At 37.4% G+C, this 17395-nt stretch overlaps 1 protein-coding gene across 1 annotated transcript; it reads left to right on the top strand.

The window, feature by feature from the left end:
- Positions 1-1423: 1423 nt before the first annotated feature.
- ERCC6L2 (excision repair cross-complementation group 6-like 2) lies at positions 1424-16093 on the top strand (the record flags this gene model as incomplete). Its single annotated transcript, XM_010082162.1, has 8 exons — positions 1424-1433; positions 3478-3902; positions 6956-7075; positions 8571-8764; positions 10922-11083; positions 12358-12565; positions 13984-14124; positions 15980-16093. Coding segments are annotated over exons 1-8 (1374 nt in total), but the record flags the coding sequence as incomplete, so codon positions are not given.
- Between the last annotated feature and the right edge of the window lie 1302 nt (positions 16094-17395).

Raw genomic sequence — 17395 nt, forward strand, 5'->3', positions numbered from 1 at the left:
GGGAGCGCGGCTGCGGGGCGGCTGGCTCCCGGGGGCTTGCTGGCAGCACCCTTGTCCGCGTCTCCGTGCTGTCAGGCCTCTCTCGACGTGAGAGCTGAGGCGTTTGAATGCAAGAAGCATGGTGGTATATGTGTTTTAGAAATATTAAGAGAGAAAACTCTATTAGAATGGGTTCTGTTTATCAGAAGCGTACATTTTAGGTTTGTTTCTTGCAACAAATGGAAACGCGAAGTGGTTAAGAGGACTTGGAACATCCTGCCGTGATATCTTTTGGAAGAGAATGTACTGGGGTTTTTTAGCCTGTTTTGTTTACCAGCTTTAGAGTTAAGCTTTACAATTTAACAATGCTTTTACTTTAGAGTATCCTTGAATTTTGCTTTGACAGCCGTTTACTGGAGTGTAAAAACCCCTTTGCGCTCTGCATTGAGTGGTCAGACCTCAATAGTTGTAAAGCATTCATGATAATTTTGCCCTTTTTTTTTTTTTTTGTAGAGGAGTAGTTGAAAGGGGCTAGTGTGTGACAGTAGGCTATTATGAGCATGATTTAGTGTAGTTGATATATATAATGGCACATTTTGTTCAGCTGTGGTAAAAGGGGTAAGTATATGCAAGCATTGTGAACATCAGCTTTCTTCACTGATGGCAAGTGTGCAGTACCAATGCTAGGAAGCCATACTGGATAATTTTTCTTCATTTTTAAAGATACTGCTCTACATACATTATAGTTCTGCTTCAAAAACCACGAAGTTAGTGAATCAGGCTAGTTAAACTAGCAATTCTTGCTTCGACTTGTACAGCATTATCTTCTGGGGTTTTGTAGCAATAGTGCCCTAAATACCATTGCCTTACTTTTTGTTTTTCTTTTTTTTCCCCTTTTTCTCATTCTGTTCCTTGTTTCTCACTAGGTTTGGAATTTGATAATACTGAAACTGTTGCTCAATGTGATATATTCTACTTTGCACCTGGAACTCTAATTCTGACAACTCATATGCAACCCATTAAACTCAAGTAAATGCTTAGTTAAGATGACAGTGCCTTTGTTTTTAAATCATGGTTTTAACTTGAGAGTCTTTAAACTAATGTTGCATGTCACTTCAGATATTACTGTAAGAGACAGCAATTATGGAAATCCTATCTTATTTTAAACTTTGTTTTGCATATTTGTCAGTGCTGTATATAGCTGGTTTCACTTGTTCAGTCTTGCTTCTTGATTTTGAGAAATTGCTCAAAGACCTAGATGCTACTGGAAGTTCATAAGCATATTTTTTTTTGCATCGATATGAGTATGACCATGTGTGAGACAGTACAAATGCCTTAAGCTTTAAGAGATGAGTTACATATGATTTGTTGAATATATTGTCTGTACTTCACCCTTTGCGTCAAAAAGGTACTTTAAGCTTCAAGTCTCTTAAGATAAGTGGGAATGGCTGAAGGTATGGAGCAGCTTATGTACAGGTCACAGAGTGTGGGACTGAACTTCTCAAGCAGGGAGGATGAGGGATGTTATGAAAGAGGTCTGCAAAATGATGAGTCTAATGGAGAGGCTGTGGTTCATGACCTTGTTGATATAAGAACTAATGGGCCATCAGCTTAGGTTAGAATCATAGAACCATAGAATGGTTTGGGTTGGAACGGACCTTAAAGATCATCAAGTTCTGACCCCCTGCCATGAGCAGGGGTACCAGATTGTGGGTTCCAAGTTCATAGAAGGCAAAAGCTTGATGGGTGTTAGAGAGCAGACCTGCAAAATTTGTAGTCAGAAGATGCTGAATCAAGAAATATGCATGTGTTGAAGGGGGAATGGAGCTACTTGAAAAATAGAGGTCATCAGGGGTTTGATAAACAGACAAACCACACCTGGCCCGGGAAATATTTGTAGCTGAAACAATACTTTAAGGCTGAAGAGTTTTAGAGAAAGGTATTCCATGTGCTAGTGCTATTCTTATTGTTACCTGGATGTCAACTTACGGCCAGTGCTGGTTGCAGAATGGTTCGCTACATGGGTGTTTTTGTTTTTCTTTTAGTGTAAGTAATTTAAAGTATGAAGTATAGTTATTGCCAATCTAACTAATACATTGTGGGGAATAGTCCTATGAGTGTACACTTCCAGGAGCTCAGGAACTGGTGAGAAGAACCTATCTTCTCCATAAATTTTTTGTACTGAGACATAAATATGGGGGAAGGTGGAGTTTTTTGCCTTCAGGAGTTCTTCTTTTCCTTTCCTTGTCTCTGAAAAGTAACTGGGTTGAGGTACCCAGAAGACTGTACTACAACTGGTTGTAGGTATGAAGTACGAATACTTGCTCTGATGCAAGATTCTCTCTGACTTGCTCCTTCCCATAAAAATCGTAGGTGCTTCTCACTGCTACTGATAATGTCTTTCTCAGAAATAGCAGAACTTATTCCAACAAATAGATAAGAACCAGTAAAACTCCTGAAGTTAATCCTGTATCCCTTTCTTGTTTTGGGATGGCTGAGCAGGGGAAGGTTGGAAGTTGTTTCCGCAAACTCAAAGGGACAAAATTCCTTAGTTCAGATTTGGAAAACTTTGTGTGCAACCGTTATTTACGATGTCTTTCTCTTTTTACTAAGAATAATGAAGGCCTTGATTTTTTGTAGTAGAGGCATTTTGTTGGGCTTTTTGTTGTCAGTACAATGTGGTTTCTTTGGACCATGATGCACTGCTGTTCTTATCTTTCTCTGTTAGCAGCATACATACCATTTAAAAATCATCTTTGTGCAAGAAACATAAAAATTAGATGAAAATTAAGCAGTTCAATCATCTCTGTTATTAATATTTGCTATGCTGTATTAAGGCTGAGAATACATAGAGGAACAAACTTGAGAAGTTCCAGACTTGACAGCTATGAAAGCAGTTTGCTGAGTAGTTAGCCACTTCTATGAGCAATATAGGGAAATGATATGCTACTGTATGTTCTTAACTGTTGTTTCTAAACATAAGGTTTTCTTTTACCTGTTCCAGACTTTGTTAGGAGAAAGGTGATGTTTTCATACGTGGTTGTGATTATAGAACACTGTACTAACACTGCAGTACTAGATTCAGGTAGATCAGAAGTGTCTAATACAGAAGGCCTTGTGACCACAGATTATGTGGTCTCTTAATCGGACACTAAACCTGCAGGCATCAGCATATCAGTGTTTGCCTGTGTGAAGCCACTGTTTAGCAACTTAATGTTATCAGAATTTGGCTTTTAGAGCAGATTTTTTTCATATAGACTTTCAGTTATTTGTAAAATAGCAGCTTTTAAGCAGACTATAATTTTATGTCTAGCTCAGGATTTCATTCTAAACAGTAACAGGTATCCTCATTCTAGTACTACGTTCAGTAGAATCTTTTATCTTAATTGTATGCATTTTGTCAAATAAATTTATATCAAATGTTTTATTAGTGTGACAAAATTAAATACTTTGTACATATGGCCAGTTTATCACTGTGTGTGTTTGTTTTTTTAATAGGTAATTGGCGTATTGGGGAGAAGTGCCTTGCCCCTTGTCTTGAAAATGGGAAACTTCTTGAAGGAACAATATTGTCTATTGAAAAGGACAAGAATGGAAAATTGTTTGCTGTTGTATCCTTCTTGGAGTCTGAAGAAAGGAAAATACTAATAACTAAACTTTGTAGAGTCAAAGCCAGTAGAGGACCCTGGAAAAGCTTAATATTTGATGATGGTGATCTGGAAAAGCCATATTTTCCTGATCGAAATCTTCCGTCTCCCGCAGCTGCTTTTAAGTTGTCTGACAATGGTGATTTTATCCCGTATACAATTAACAGATACCTGCGTGATTATCAAAGAGAAGGAGCCCAATTTCTGTATGGACACTATGCTAATAAAAGGGGATGTATTCTTGGAGATGATATGGGCCTTGGAAAGACAATACAGGTATTCCTTTTGATTGTTACAGTGAAAGAATAGATAATTCTTTTGACAGTGTGTTTTCTGTGAGTTGTAAATATTTAAAAAAAAAATGTATTTACAAGAGCCACCACAATTAAGCTTCCTTTGCTATTGTGAAGTTGGAGGAGGCAGGACGTGCTGGTCAAGGACAGCGCTTAGAGCCATTTCTGATTTAAGATTCACTCCTGTCAGGCCACGAAACAGGGGTGTGCCCCCTCTTAGTGTAAGCATGGCTAATTATGGTAGTTAAAATGTTAGTATTCATTTTATGTTGAATGTATTTTGAGGATTGCTACCTGTGCACCATGAAAGTAGTTTGCACTGGAGTATGGTAAAAGTACTTACAGCCCTTATCTGACTGTAGGTCTTCTAAATGTCTTGTCTTTTTTCCTGAAAACAAATAGTTTGACTATAGTGGGAATGAGGAGTGGCAGACACATTTACTCCCATCTCTGGAAAAAGTGCTTAGATGTTCCATGTTATCTTTATCACTCTTTTGGAAATACAGCTTGGGTTGATGAAAGGACAAAGTATAGCTGTATTTTTCCATTATGCTTTGAATCAGTGTGGCCCAAATGATTTATTTATTTTACTAAAATTAGGGTATTTTTATGTTGAAAATTCTCTTTAATCTGCATGGTTTTAAGTTAGCAGCTTGAATCCTATGGTGGCTAGTCTTTGTCCCCCTCGCTTTTCTCCCTCCACGTATCAAATGTAAACTCATTCCTTCACTGACAAATACTGGCTGTAGTGTCTGTTGCCCTTACATTTAGGAGAATGTCAACAGACACCTGTCAGTGCAAAGAAGTATTGTTCTGTAGCAAATTTGACAAGAGGAGTGAGTAAACTGAACTGGCAAAACTTCTCTGGATACACTTTAGAGGTGCATCATGGATTTGTGTAGCTGCTGATGGTCTGTTACAAGATGTTTATTAAAACTAAACTGCATCCATTTACCTTGCCTTTTACCTAATCTTGGCCATGGTTCTTGTCCATGTCAGTTTAAGAACTTGGTGGTTATGGAAGTTTGTTTCTACTTAGAACTGCACATAATCTGACTTCATATACTAAGAAGCATCTATACAAGATAGTAGTAAGTGATGGGGGAAAAAAAATTATTTGTCTTCCTTGCATCTCTTGTATTTTTTGAATCTTATAGTTGATTTTCTAGTGACCTGGTTACATTTATCACACAAGTGACAGTGTGTTCCTGTGTGAAATTCACATCTGATGGTTATTTCTTTTAATCGTAGTGTTGTTTGCAGAAGAAAGGTAGAAGTTTTGAAGAATATCTTGTGTATTATTTATTAAAAAAAACCCTTGTTTGTGTTCTTCACGTTCTGTATGGGAAGGCAGTTCAGTGGATATAAAGTAACAGAGAATTTCACTTGTTTAGAAAAAGTTAATATGTACGAAAGAGCAAGTGTTAGTTAAACTTCATGAAGTAACTCATTTAGTCTTAGAGAAAACTTGTCTTACGGTTGTCAGTTGACTGAACCTTATTGTTTCTGTATTATTGAATGATCTATGAGACAGACTTTCTAGAAAACTTTGGCATTTTAATGTTCTTTGTACTTCTGAACTGATTTTTCCTTAAATTGACGTGACTGTAAGGCTCTTTCATTTCAAGCTGAAGTTGAGGTGGAGGCAAGTAGAGTATTGTTTCTTAATGTGATTGCAGTTAGTTTCCTATTGAGCCCTTTCGATTGCTTCTTGCTTTATCTGGAAGAGCCAGAGGTTTCTCAACAGAGTTGCCTTTTACAGCCTTTGCTTTTGTTACAAATTTGTGATGCAGAATTCTTCCAGAAATGGAGGAGCTGGAATAAACATGGTGATCTTATGTTCAGTTGAATATTCTCAAAAGGATTAAAAAGAAAAAAATTAAATGACCTGTGCAAACTTGCAGTTCCTCTGAGCCTCCGTTTATATGAAATATGTATCTTTTTTTTTTTTTTTTTTTTTTCTTTCTTCTGCATGTCTCTTCCTCACTTTGTGGCCTCCTATGCGTTAGGTGTCATCTCTCTTCTCCATATGTACCTTTATTCCTCTCAGGTATTTTTCTTGCACTTCTGTACTCCTGGGTGGCTCATCCCCTTCCCATGAAAGCTCTGGAAATTTCCTCTTTTTTTGGAAATCAACAGCTGACAGCTTTACCCCTGCCTTGCTATGAGCAGCTGTGTAGCAGCTGCAAAAGGAAGCTGCTGGAGCTGGCTGCTCTGAGTAAAGGGGGCCTGTGGAGTTTTCAAAAGAAGGGCACCTCTCTGGTGCATATGGTCTTTGCTGTTGCTTGGCCCCATGGATACCATTTATCCCAAGTGATTGTTATGGATTTGCATGTTCTGGATGGTATGTCTGTGCCTTCTTCCTGTTTTGGATTACCGTGGGAGCCACTTGGAATAGCCTATGCTGGGATGTTTGTCTTTTCTGTGATGTGTTACCATAAGTGTTTTCTCATCATCAATGGGAAATCACCTTGACTGCTTTGAGGCAGATGAGAGAATATAGCCCAAAAACAACACAAAGAACTAGTTTTGAAGTTAACAATAGGAGCTGGAAGGAATGGAACATATGGAAAACAACATATTAGTAAAAATCTAACCTCTAGTTCAAACCTCTTCTTCCTTTTGCAGATAGTGTTGGGGTTTAATTAGCAAGTATCTCTTCCTTCTGTTTTCTCATCCAAGGTTCAAGTGTCACTCTGAAAATGGAGGAGAATTGCAAGGCATGTCTCAACTCTAATTTTTCCCGACTCATTCAGAGTCTCTTCTGTAGTTCTGGGACTTTTCCACGTAGAGGATGAAAAAGTAAAATAGAGCAATTGATTGCTCTTATAATGAATTCAGGATTCTTCAAGGGAAGGTGTTCCTATTTTAAAACAAACAAAAACTCCAAACAAAAAATGCAATCCCCCCTTCCCCCAAACCACCTTACTATATCCCATCCAGGATTTTGTCCTAAGTGCTTATTTTCAGTGGAACTCACTCAATTTGTGTTTGCATTTTTGTACACAATCACTGAGAGTTGTTTTCTTTCTCAAGGTTATTTCATTTTTGGCTGCAGTGTTGCACAAAAAAGGAACACGTGAAGATATTGAAAATAATATGCCAGAATTTTTACTGAGGACAATGAAAAAAGAATCAAAGTGTAATCCCAAGAAGGTACAGCTTTTCATGATACAAGCTTAAGGATTTTGGGAAAAGGCAATACTTGGATTTTTTTGTTTGTTTGTTTGCTTTAGGAGTTTATGTATATTCATTTTTAAAATTCAGCTACATAGGTAGATCAGGGGTTCTTGTCCTTCATAGTAGTGTTAGGGAAGCCTTCAGTTTTCCAGACTGTCATAATGCATATTCTAACTCTTACTGTCTAATCTGTTAATACTGTTGATCTGCACTAACACAAAACATTTGGAAATATTGGATGAGAATTGTAGCTAGAGTACTTTGAAAGGCCCATGTCAGTGGGTAGAAACATAGTTTTGTGTGATTGTGTTTCTAAAGTACAAAAAGCATGTGTGTATATTTGTAACAGTATACTTAAATAATTAAGATACATGCATATATTTGGAAAATGTATTGCTAATATTCTTGTGACCTAGCATGTTTTATTGAATAACTATCATAATGTCAGAAGTAAGTCTGACTGATAGCCTAGGTAATCACATAGAGTTACAGCAGATAAAGATACATGTAAAAGTTCTGTGTGAATGAGAGAAATCTGAAGATCGTTTTAATTTTACCAATCGCAGGACCCATGGAATTTTTGTTTTGCATTGCTGTTTGTATTTTATGGGAATAATTGAATATTTGACTGGCAGAATTGTTTATATGACAATAGCTCTGTGAATAGTGGATACAGGTTCTTCAGGAAATACAGGCAGAGAGGAAGAAGTGGAGGAATAGCGCTTCGTATGAAAAAACCAGGAATGCTTCTGACTGAGAATAAGAGAAGAATATCACTTTGAGGACAATTAAGTAGTGGAACAGGTCACAGAGAGAGGTTGTATACGGCTATCCTTGGTGGGTTTTGAAGGCCGGAGTTGGGAAGGCCCTAAATGATCTGGTCTCAATTCAGTGTTGCCCCTGCTTTCACCAGAAAGTTTGACTAGAAACTTCCTGAGGTCCCTTCCCGCCTCACTGATTTTATCACATCACTATGATGTTAAATGAGTTGTATGAGCTGTCTTAAATTTTTAAACCCATCTCAGATGTTTCTGTTTTGAAGTTGTATGATGACTAGATTTGTGGATTGGAGGAAGCTGCTTACCCTCTTCGTCCTTTTGTTTTCTCCATCTGTAAAACATTTTGCAGTATATAGATGCAGATGGTGTAACAAAGTAGAGTGATATTATCTCATGTCTTATTGCAGTTATTAGAGTATAATTTGAGAAAGTAGCACTACTTAGGTATTTATTTTTTTTTAGTATTACAGTATTTTTCTTCTTTGCTATATACATGTCCTGAGTAAACTGATTTCTTCTGAGTTTATATTGGCTCTTCAGATATTTGCTATACTATGCTTTGAAGTGACAGAATTAAGCAGTTCAAACTGTTCAAAGCAGTAGAATCAAGCTCAAGATTTTGACTTTCTTTAATTGAGAAAGTGCTAGGTTGTAGTTTTTCCAGTAATGCTATAACATTTATTTGTTTTCAGACTTTCCTTATAGTGGCCCCTCTTTCAGTGCTGTACAACTGGAGGGATGAGTTAGACACATGGGGGTACTTCAAGGTCTCTGTCTTACATGGCAATAAAAAAGATGATGACTTGATACGCATCAAGCAGGGGAAATGTGAAGTTGCCCTTACAACGTATGAGATACTTCGCCTATATTTGGATGAATTTAACAGGTAATTATTTTAATGTATTTTTCTACACACAGAATTTTTAACTGTCTAATTTTGCATTGTTCTTTGCAAGTACTTATTCTTTCTGGGTAAAGTATTTACTGTTAAATCCAGTGACACACTGTGCTGAAGAGGAGAATCCCATTTAACTATCTTTAGGGAGTTTATCCTATACTGTTTTTATAGTGGGATGCTTGGGAGAAGTAAGTGTTTGAATAGTTTTTGTAAAGCTGGTCTTTGCTGTTAACCTGTTCATTAAGCGTTCTCTAAAAGATGCAGGAATTACCTGCCTGAAAACCGGTGGTAGCTAAAAGCTATGCAGAAGATATTTCTTTCAGTACAGTGTAAGGAGAAAAAAAAAACTGGAATTTTTAGCAAACGTTCAAAAGGTATTTTCCTTGTTATTGGCACTTTTCACCAGCTTGGTGAAATTATTGAGTCCTAGAAAATTTGAGATATAAGATGTACGTGTGTGTATAGTTTTAAATACCTGATGGCCTTAGCAGAATCAAGGTCTTCTTGACAGTGGACTGTATTAGAAATCCTACTTTATTTGCTCTATAGATGTCTGCGTTTTCAGACTAGGAGTTTTGCCTCTCCTTTGGCTATGTTCAGGAGCATTTAGACTCTCATCTGATCCTACTGGTCCTTCTCTTATGTCATCTTGGAAGTAGGGTACCAGTTGCCTGCATAGCTAGTAGTAGCAACCTGCCCTTAGCAGCTGGTGTTGTCAGTGGATCTTCAGGTCTTGTCATTTTAGGTGTTGGGAAAGGTCCAGGCTCTAGAGAGTGTCCTAGTGGTCTGGACAGCCATCACTAAAACAATCAAATCGCCATCTATCTCTTTGCCTGGGTCTGAAAAAGAAGTGCAGATAGGAGAAGACTAAAGGAGTTGTGTTAGCAGTTGTCTTTCTGAGGAACTCTTTAGGCTTGGACATTGAATAGACAGTGTTCAGGAGATAGGGACGTGTGCAGAGCAGATCTGATGTGTGACTGCTTCAGCGTACAGATTTACCAAACTCTTTCTGGAGAGCACGTGACTGGATGGGCCTATGATTGTCACACTGGAAGAGGCTATGTATCTTGCTTAGCTAGAATGATGGATTTGCCCCAAAAATTTGTCTTAAATAATTGATTATCACTGTTAAGAATACATAGTCTCAGTTTTACATGTGAATCAGCATAACAAGAGATTATGTTGAAAGAGCTAGCATATGCTCATCTCTTAGGCTTCTTTCAGAAACTCCAATTTTTAGCAGATCTTAGGAATGTAAGGAACTCGGGTATGAATTAATGTATTTATCAGACATCAAATATACTACAAGATCAGCCTTCCAATTAGTGAACTAAATCTTCTAAGGAGGTTTCCTTCTAAACATGTTTGCTTCAGCTTTTTGCTGCTTGAAGTTTAATCAAAGTGGATATGATTCTGTTCTGAAATATTCATTCATATGTATAAAGCGATCTCATGAAGTTAATAAATCTCTTCCTAGGGACTTGATGACTTAAATTATGTTGCAGTATGCAGGTCATTCTACCTCCAAGATTTATGCTTGAACTGGCTGTAAAATATCTTTTGCTCCTTGCTTCTAGGTATGTTCCTCCTAGTCACAAATGACAAAGTATTAAAACTCCTTGCCATATTGGTATCATATAGATATTAAAGAAGTTGGTTGATGCTTTCATCTAGGAAACCATGCAGTTTGAAGTGCTTTCAGTCTACTTCTAGTTACACTGGATAGGTTTGTTTGGAAAATTAAGCATACCTGTGTTAAGCGTGTTTCAATACCTTCAGAGATTTATTTAATTTTACTAAATCTAACTTATGAATGGAATTAGTTCTGGTGAGATGTGCTGGACTGATTGCGTCAGAGATTGAAAGCCGCTCATAGTCACAGAAAGCGTTTCATACAGTTAACATTAATTCATTTATTTGGCTATGTAGTTTAGCCATTATGTTCAACTATGGCAACTGAATTTACTAAACAGCAGAATATTAGGAAACTGAGTAGTATAATACAACGTAAAACAGGAAAATCAAAAGTTAATAGTGTCTTATAATAATCACAGCTGGATGTGTGGCTGACTTCACTTTTTATGTGTATGTGGGATGATGGGATAAGTAGTTTAAGTTAACAAAATATTTCTTGTTGATCTGCAGTGTAGAATGGTCTGCTGTGATAGTGGATGAAGCACATAGAATCAAGAATCCAAAGGCTCAAATAACTCAAACCATGAAGTCATTAAAATGTCCTGTTCGCATAGGTCTTACTGGAACCATTCTTCAAAACAATATGAAGGAACTTTGGTGTGTTATGGACTGGTAAATAAAACTTTTTTGTGGTTAAACACCTGTATGTGTTGACCATGGAGTGGAACTGGGGTAGAGCTAGGTGATTTGGACCCATCTGTGTCAAAAAAAACCAAGAAAGCACAATGCCCTGCCGCCTACTCCCCCCCGCCCCCCCACCCCCAAAACCCCCCCCCACCCCCTCCCCCAAACCCTCAATGTTTTGTGAGAATGTAAGTATGTTTTTTCCAATACATCTATGGAGGTGGGCTCCTGGTATGAGTTATGCAATTATTTAGTGCATTCTGAGCTCCTCTTGTCTGGCTTCTTTGGGAAATTTGTGAAGCAGTTAAAATTATTTTTTTTTTCCCCTATGTTTACCTTTCTTTTCTAAGGAGGGATTTCTTCTTCTGTCCTCCACAGAGTAGATAGAGAATCATTACACAACTTTGAACAATGTTGTGCCTTTACTCTGTCCAATATGTGCGGGTCATTCTGACTTGGAAGATGAAAGTAGTAATATTTTGCTGTTTTTGACAAGGCACAAGTGCACATATTTGCAAAGCAACAGTCTTGTCCAGGAAATCTTTTAATGGAGAGGGAGGGGTGGGAATAACCCTGTATGTAAATCTGAACATAGAAGACTTTCTGGGGATGCTTTACAGAGAAGGAACAAAGCGAACATACCTTAAATATAAGGATATACAGACTGAATTGAAATATCAGGAAAGAAATAACTTCAATAGTAAGCTTAACATTGCATCTGGTCTGTTAAAACTATGCTGATCTTGTTAATAGATTGTTCCAGTACGTAGTGCTGCCAATGAATACTAAATTCTTTTTGCTATTAGGTTTCTTAAGATTTCATTTAGTAAATTGTAATATCTGCATAACCTGATTTTAATAAAAGCAGTAAGAATTTAGAACGTGACTACCTAGCTTCCAATTTAGGCTCCTGAACCAGAGCAGCCTTGTAGTTTAGAGGTTCTGTACGCTTCTGACTTCTGTTAGTTTGCTGAGCTTTCAGTTCTCTGGAGATAACAACCCTCTTCCTAAGGGGAATCCCTTAATGTTTGAGGATCACAAAGTAAATGAAAAAATGGTTTGTCTGGAAGTAGTATGTGTTTCTATTTATATACACAATTTTTATTCACTTCTTGAGTGATTGTTATTTTAAGATCTCTTGCTGTTAACCAGAAACAATTTATGGTGTGCTTTTAATCAATGGAAAAGGATAGACTGCCTTGGAGTAAAGAAAATGCCGTTATTCCTTCACACACCCCCCACTCCCTTTTATTTTTTAATAGGGCTGTACCAGGACTTTTGGGTAGCAGAGTACATTTCAAGAAGAAATTTTCTGATCCAGTGGAGCATGGTCAGAGGCACACTGCAACTAAAAGAGAGCTAGCAACAGGTCGTAAGGCCATGGTGAAGCTAGCAGGAAAAATGTCTGGCTGGTTTCTGAGACGTACCAAAGCGCTTATCAGTGATCAGTTGCCAAAAAAGGAAGACAGAGTAAGAGTGCCTGCACATTTCAAACGTGATGCTAATGAATGTATCTCTTTTGTTTGTGTGTGTTTTCTCTCTTTAATCATCCCTGTAGTAGTTTATGGTTTATTTTGAGCTTATGAATTTAAGAAGAATACAGAGCCTTGGAAAAAATGCACACGTGTAATGTGCTTTGTTCACATAATTACTATGATTGCATGTTGAAATAGAGTTAATCAAGCATGAAAGTGCTCAGCTAGACTTCTGACACGTGATTTACACATCTGTTCTATGTGCACTTTTGTATTTATCTGGGCAAACCCAATGTAATATATGTAAATCTCTTGAAATTCTGTGTAAGACTTATGAATTTGCAGCTTGACACTTTGTGCATGGAACAGTATGCTTTTAATATTTAACTCCCTCATTTTACGTCACTAAATAAAAGAAAACCTCCAAACCTAAAACTGATTGTTGATAGGTCTGTAATCCTGTTTGTCTAACGCTATTGTAAACATTACATGAAGTGATAGTACTTTATGACTATAGCTAAGAGTTCTCATAAATTCTTATTACATATATTTGTGCTTTCCTTCTAAGTAGACAAATACATCAGTTTGCAGCTACTTTTGTTTTCAAAATTTGATACTTATTCTTCATCCTTAGTGTATAATAATGTCATCTGAACTGTCCTCTGAAGGAAAGATTAACACAAATGTCAGTCAATCGCTTTTCTAAATCTAGCAGGTTCTATTCATTCTGTTGTTAATGTGAGTATATGTTCAAGTTACTGCTGTATTATTATAGCTCAGCATGGTGCTGCTACTGTGTGGGTGGCCTAGGTTGAGGAATGATCTTGGGATTTCTGTCTCCTGCTGCTTAAGACTAAAGATGTCATGGAGATGCCACCCATGGTCTCTAAGAAGAGGGATAAGAGTTTTGGCCATAGCACTGTGTAGATCCTTGCTTTCTCATTGCTTATTCTGTTTATCCTGCCTGTGGTAGTGCCCTACAACAGCTAGAGCCTAAAAAGAGGAAAGAAAGGGCAAGTTAAGCAACTGACAAAGCAGAAGGGAATCCATAATTACAATTATGCATTTATTTATCTCACTTTTCCCTTCTCCTCCTGTACCTCCACAAAAGTCATACTGAAAGGTTTATAGAAACCTAACAGCAGGTTCTTGTAGCTTGACATTGATACTCTGTAGAATTTTGAGAGAAGATAAAATAAGTATGCATACATGTTGGCTACAATTTCAAGCTATTTTGGTGTCAAGATTTTTTGTTTGGAGGTAGAATAATTTCTGATAACTATTTGAGCAAATATATTCTTGGTTTCTACTTTATTTTCAGTGTTCTGTGTGTTATGTTTTTTGATGCAGTGTTCTTTTGCTTTTGATTGTATGCTGCACATAATTGTGGTTTTGGGGCTCTCTCTTTGGCAGATGGTGTACTGTTCCCTGACTGAATTCCAGAAAGCAGTGTACCAGGCTGTGCTAGAGACAGAGGATGTAAGTTTAGTATTACGAGGAGGAGAGCCCTGTAGCTGCAACAGTGGCCGTAAAAGGAAGAACTGTTGTTACAAAGTAAGAACTTGCACTGTTTGGATTTTGGAGCATATTTTTTCGGGTTTTCTCTCTGGGAAACCCTGACTGGAAATTTGGGTGGCTGCATGACAAGCTTGATGGAGTTAGGCACTTTGGGATTACAGCAAAGCTGCTTTGCATGCCCTCAGCAGGTGGTTAATTATGCAGTAAATTCTGGATGTGTTGCATTAATAAGTGCACCTGTGATATAGTTGATCTTGGCAAGAGTATTGCATTGGGATGTTTAGTTAATGTGTTGGGCATGCTGCTCCCAAACACCTCAGGTGGTGTGTGCAGAAGCTGTAAATCAGAGACATCCTGGACCCAGCAGGTTGTGTGGGCTTTGCTTGTGTTATAACTGCAGTTCGATTGTGTCCTGTGCTGCTAAACATGTGCTTTGCTTTGCTTTATTGAAGGGAGAACTGTGACAGTAGCCATGGAGCACAACCAGAAATTTGTTCACTAGTAACAGCTTTGCAAATTCCTTGTATCTTCTCTGGACTTCTTTAATCATAGAATCATCGAATGGCCTGGGTTGAAAAGGGCCTTAAAGATCATCTAGTTTCAACCCCCCTGCTGTGGGCAGGGTTGCCAACCACTAGAGCAGGCTGCCCAGGGCCCCATCCAGCCTGGCCTTGAATGCCTCCAGGGATGGGGCATCCACAGCTTCTCTGGGAAACCTGTTCCAGTGCCTCACCACCCTCACAGTGAAAAATTTCCTCCTAATATCTAACCTAAATCTCCCCTCTCTTAGTTTAAAACCATTCCCCCTCATCCTGTCACTATTAATTCCTGTAAACAGTCGCTCCCCCTCCTGTTTATAGGCTCCCTTCAAGTACTGGAAGACCGCAATGAGGTCTCCCTGAAGCCAACACTTGATTAATCTTGATTAATAGCTTTGTATTTGTTTTGCCTGCATTGCTCAGAAAGCTCAGATTAAGCACGTCTTTTAAACATTTAGAAGCGTATGTCTCATGCTTGCTTCTCCCTATTTTCCTTCTGGCCTGTTTTGATCCTTGAGTAGTGTTTTGTTTTGTTTTTTTCATTACAGGTGATGTAGTTTATTAAGTCTTCTGCATCTTTCTTTGAAAACAATACCTCTATCAGCCTGTTTAATATGCCAAGGATACTAGCATTTGTTCTTTGCAGACTTCTATGTCTTGTAACGTTTCTTAGAAAAAGTAAAACGCCGTTGAACTTGATTCACAAATGGCAGTAGGCAGGTCTGCAGATACTTAAGTGCTCTTACAGACTGTCTTATTCTAAAGTTAACCATGAAATTTAGTAACTTGAGAAGGGAAAGGAAAACAAATATTGGTCAAATCAGCCAACCACAACCAGAAAAATAGCTGATGCTGTTGCTGCTGCTACGTTGTTGAATGTTTAAAGTTGTGTGAGTTATGTTACTTGAGATGTTTATAAAACTTTATACATTTTTGCTGTAGAAAAAAGTAAAGTTAGCAGTCATAGGATAAGAAGTCATTCAAACAGCTCTGGTTTGATTTACAATTGAATCAGTTGTAGAGTTACTGTCTTTTTGTCTCCTGAGTAATTCTTGGTTCTCTTAGCAGTTTCTCAAGGTATCACGCTATCTGAAATGTTTAACAAACTATGAACATAGCTGTGGTGTTTTTTTCTTTTTGAAAAGATGTTTTCTATTAATAGGATCACAAAGCTGAGGGGGGAAAAAAAAAGCCTTGCTGCATCTTTGTTAGAAATGCAGTATGCATATCTTTGGAATCAATTATTGTACTACCTAGAATTGCTAATGCATTATACCTTGTAAGAATAGCATTTATTTTAGATTATTGTTTATTTTCAGGAGTATTTGTTTGCATTAACTTTTTTTTTGTAGGTAAATGCTCATGGTGAAACAGTTAAATCACTGTGCTTCAGTTACCTGACAATCTTACGGAAGGTTGCAAACCATGCTGCACTGCTGCAGACGGACAACAGTAGCAAGCATCAGGTTAGTTTCAGAAGTATCTAAAAATTGGACTTGCGGAAAATGGGATGAAAACCCTTGAGTGAGATTGTGGTTGGCCTCCTTTTTAAGTCTTAACTAACTGAAATTAAGATATTTTGCAAAATTCGTTTTCCATTCAATAGTTCCAAATGCAGCCCTTATAGATGGAGATGTTACACAGTAGCATATTCATTTAGTTGATGCATGTCTATCTGAAAATAAGGCCTATAGAAACATTGGAGAGCTTTAGGGGGCAGAGTAATTTTTAGTGATTTCTAATAGTGCCATTTCTGTTCCATTTATGACAAGTGCAGTAAGAGGAATGTCTTTGTGCAAATAAATAATAGGCAATTAGAATGTGGTTTTTTTTCACTAGTACTTTATATTCAGAGCTGAGCTTCTTTAAATAGTGAGAAGCATGTTTTAGTTGAAAATGCTCAAAGAGAGAATAGTATGTTTATCTTTTTACTGTGGCAAGTAACCTACAAGACCCACAAAAGCCAGCATTTTAAAAAATGTTTGTATGTGATTCTTAAGATCCTAAAATGAGCCAAGAGATTTAGGGATGTTACCACTTCCTCTCAGAAACCAGAAAGGAGTGGATATGAGAAAATCCTGGATAATTTTGTCAAGTTTGTTGCATTAAACAGTTTTGTTTTTTAGGAAATGTTACTGTTAGTGTCCAGGGCCTTATACTTAGTAAATACCCAAATGTTTTCAGAGGGGTTTTTTGTATGTTGTATATGTAGTTTGTGTTTAAATAACATTTGATACTTTAAATAGCCACTGAAATAACAATATACAAGTATTATTAGACTTACTGTCTTTTAGAGCATACATAATTATTAACTTCTCCAAAGTCTACTGCAGAAACTGATATTTTGTAATATTTCTTACCTTTAGTATTAAAGTCGATCACAAGTGTTATTCTTATGTGATAGATTAGATTATTTCTGCTCCTCTGGAAATGTAAAGTGTGTGGTCATGTTCAAGTTCAGAGCTACCCAAATTCTAGCAGAGGAGCTTTATATGGCTTTTGAAGAGTTAAAATGCATTTGCCATGTTGGTTTTTGTCATTTTGGTGGGACAATATGTAATTCCCATATTGGGTTGTCATGCCAGAGAAATGCTGGTACACAGCTGCTGGGTAATGCAAACCTCAAGCCAACAGAGTTCTTGAGACTGACAGTTCTGACCAGTCCTAATACAGTCTCTGCCCAGGAGAAAAAATTCTGGGCATTTCTTACTCTGGTAGCTGGAATCCATGGTTTCAGATTAAGATCATCTTTTTTTTTTCTTTTTTTT

Source organism: Pterocles gutturalis, unplaced genomic scaffold (genome assembly GCF_000699245.1).
Source record: "Pterocles gutturalis isolate BGI_N339 unplaced genomic scaffold, ASM69924v1 scaffold16969, whole genome shotgun sequence".
In the NCBI taxonomy this organism is placed as follows: Eukaryota; Metazoa; Chordata; class Aves; order Pterocliformes; family Pteroclidae; genus Pterocles; species Pterocles gutturalis.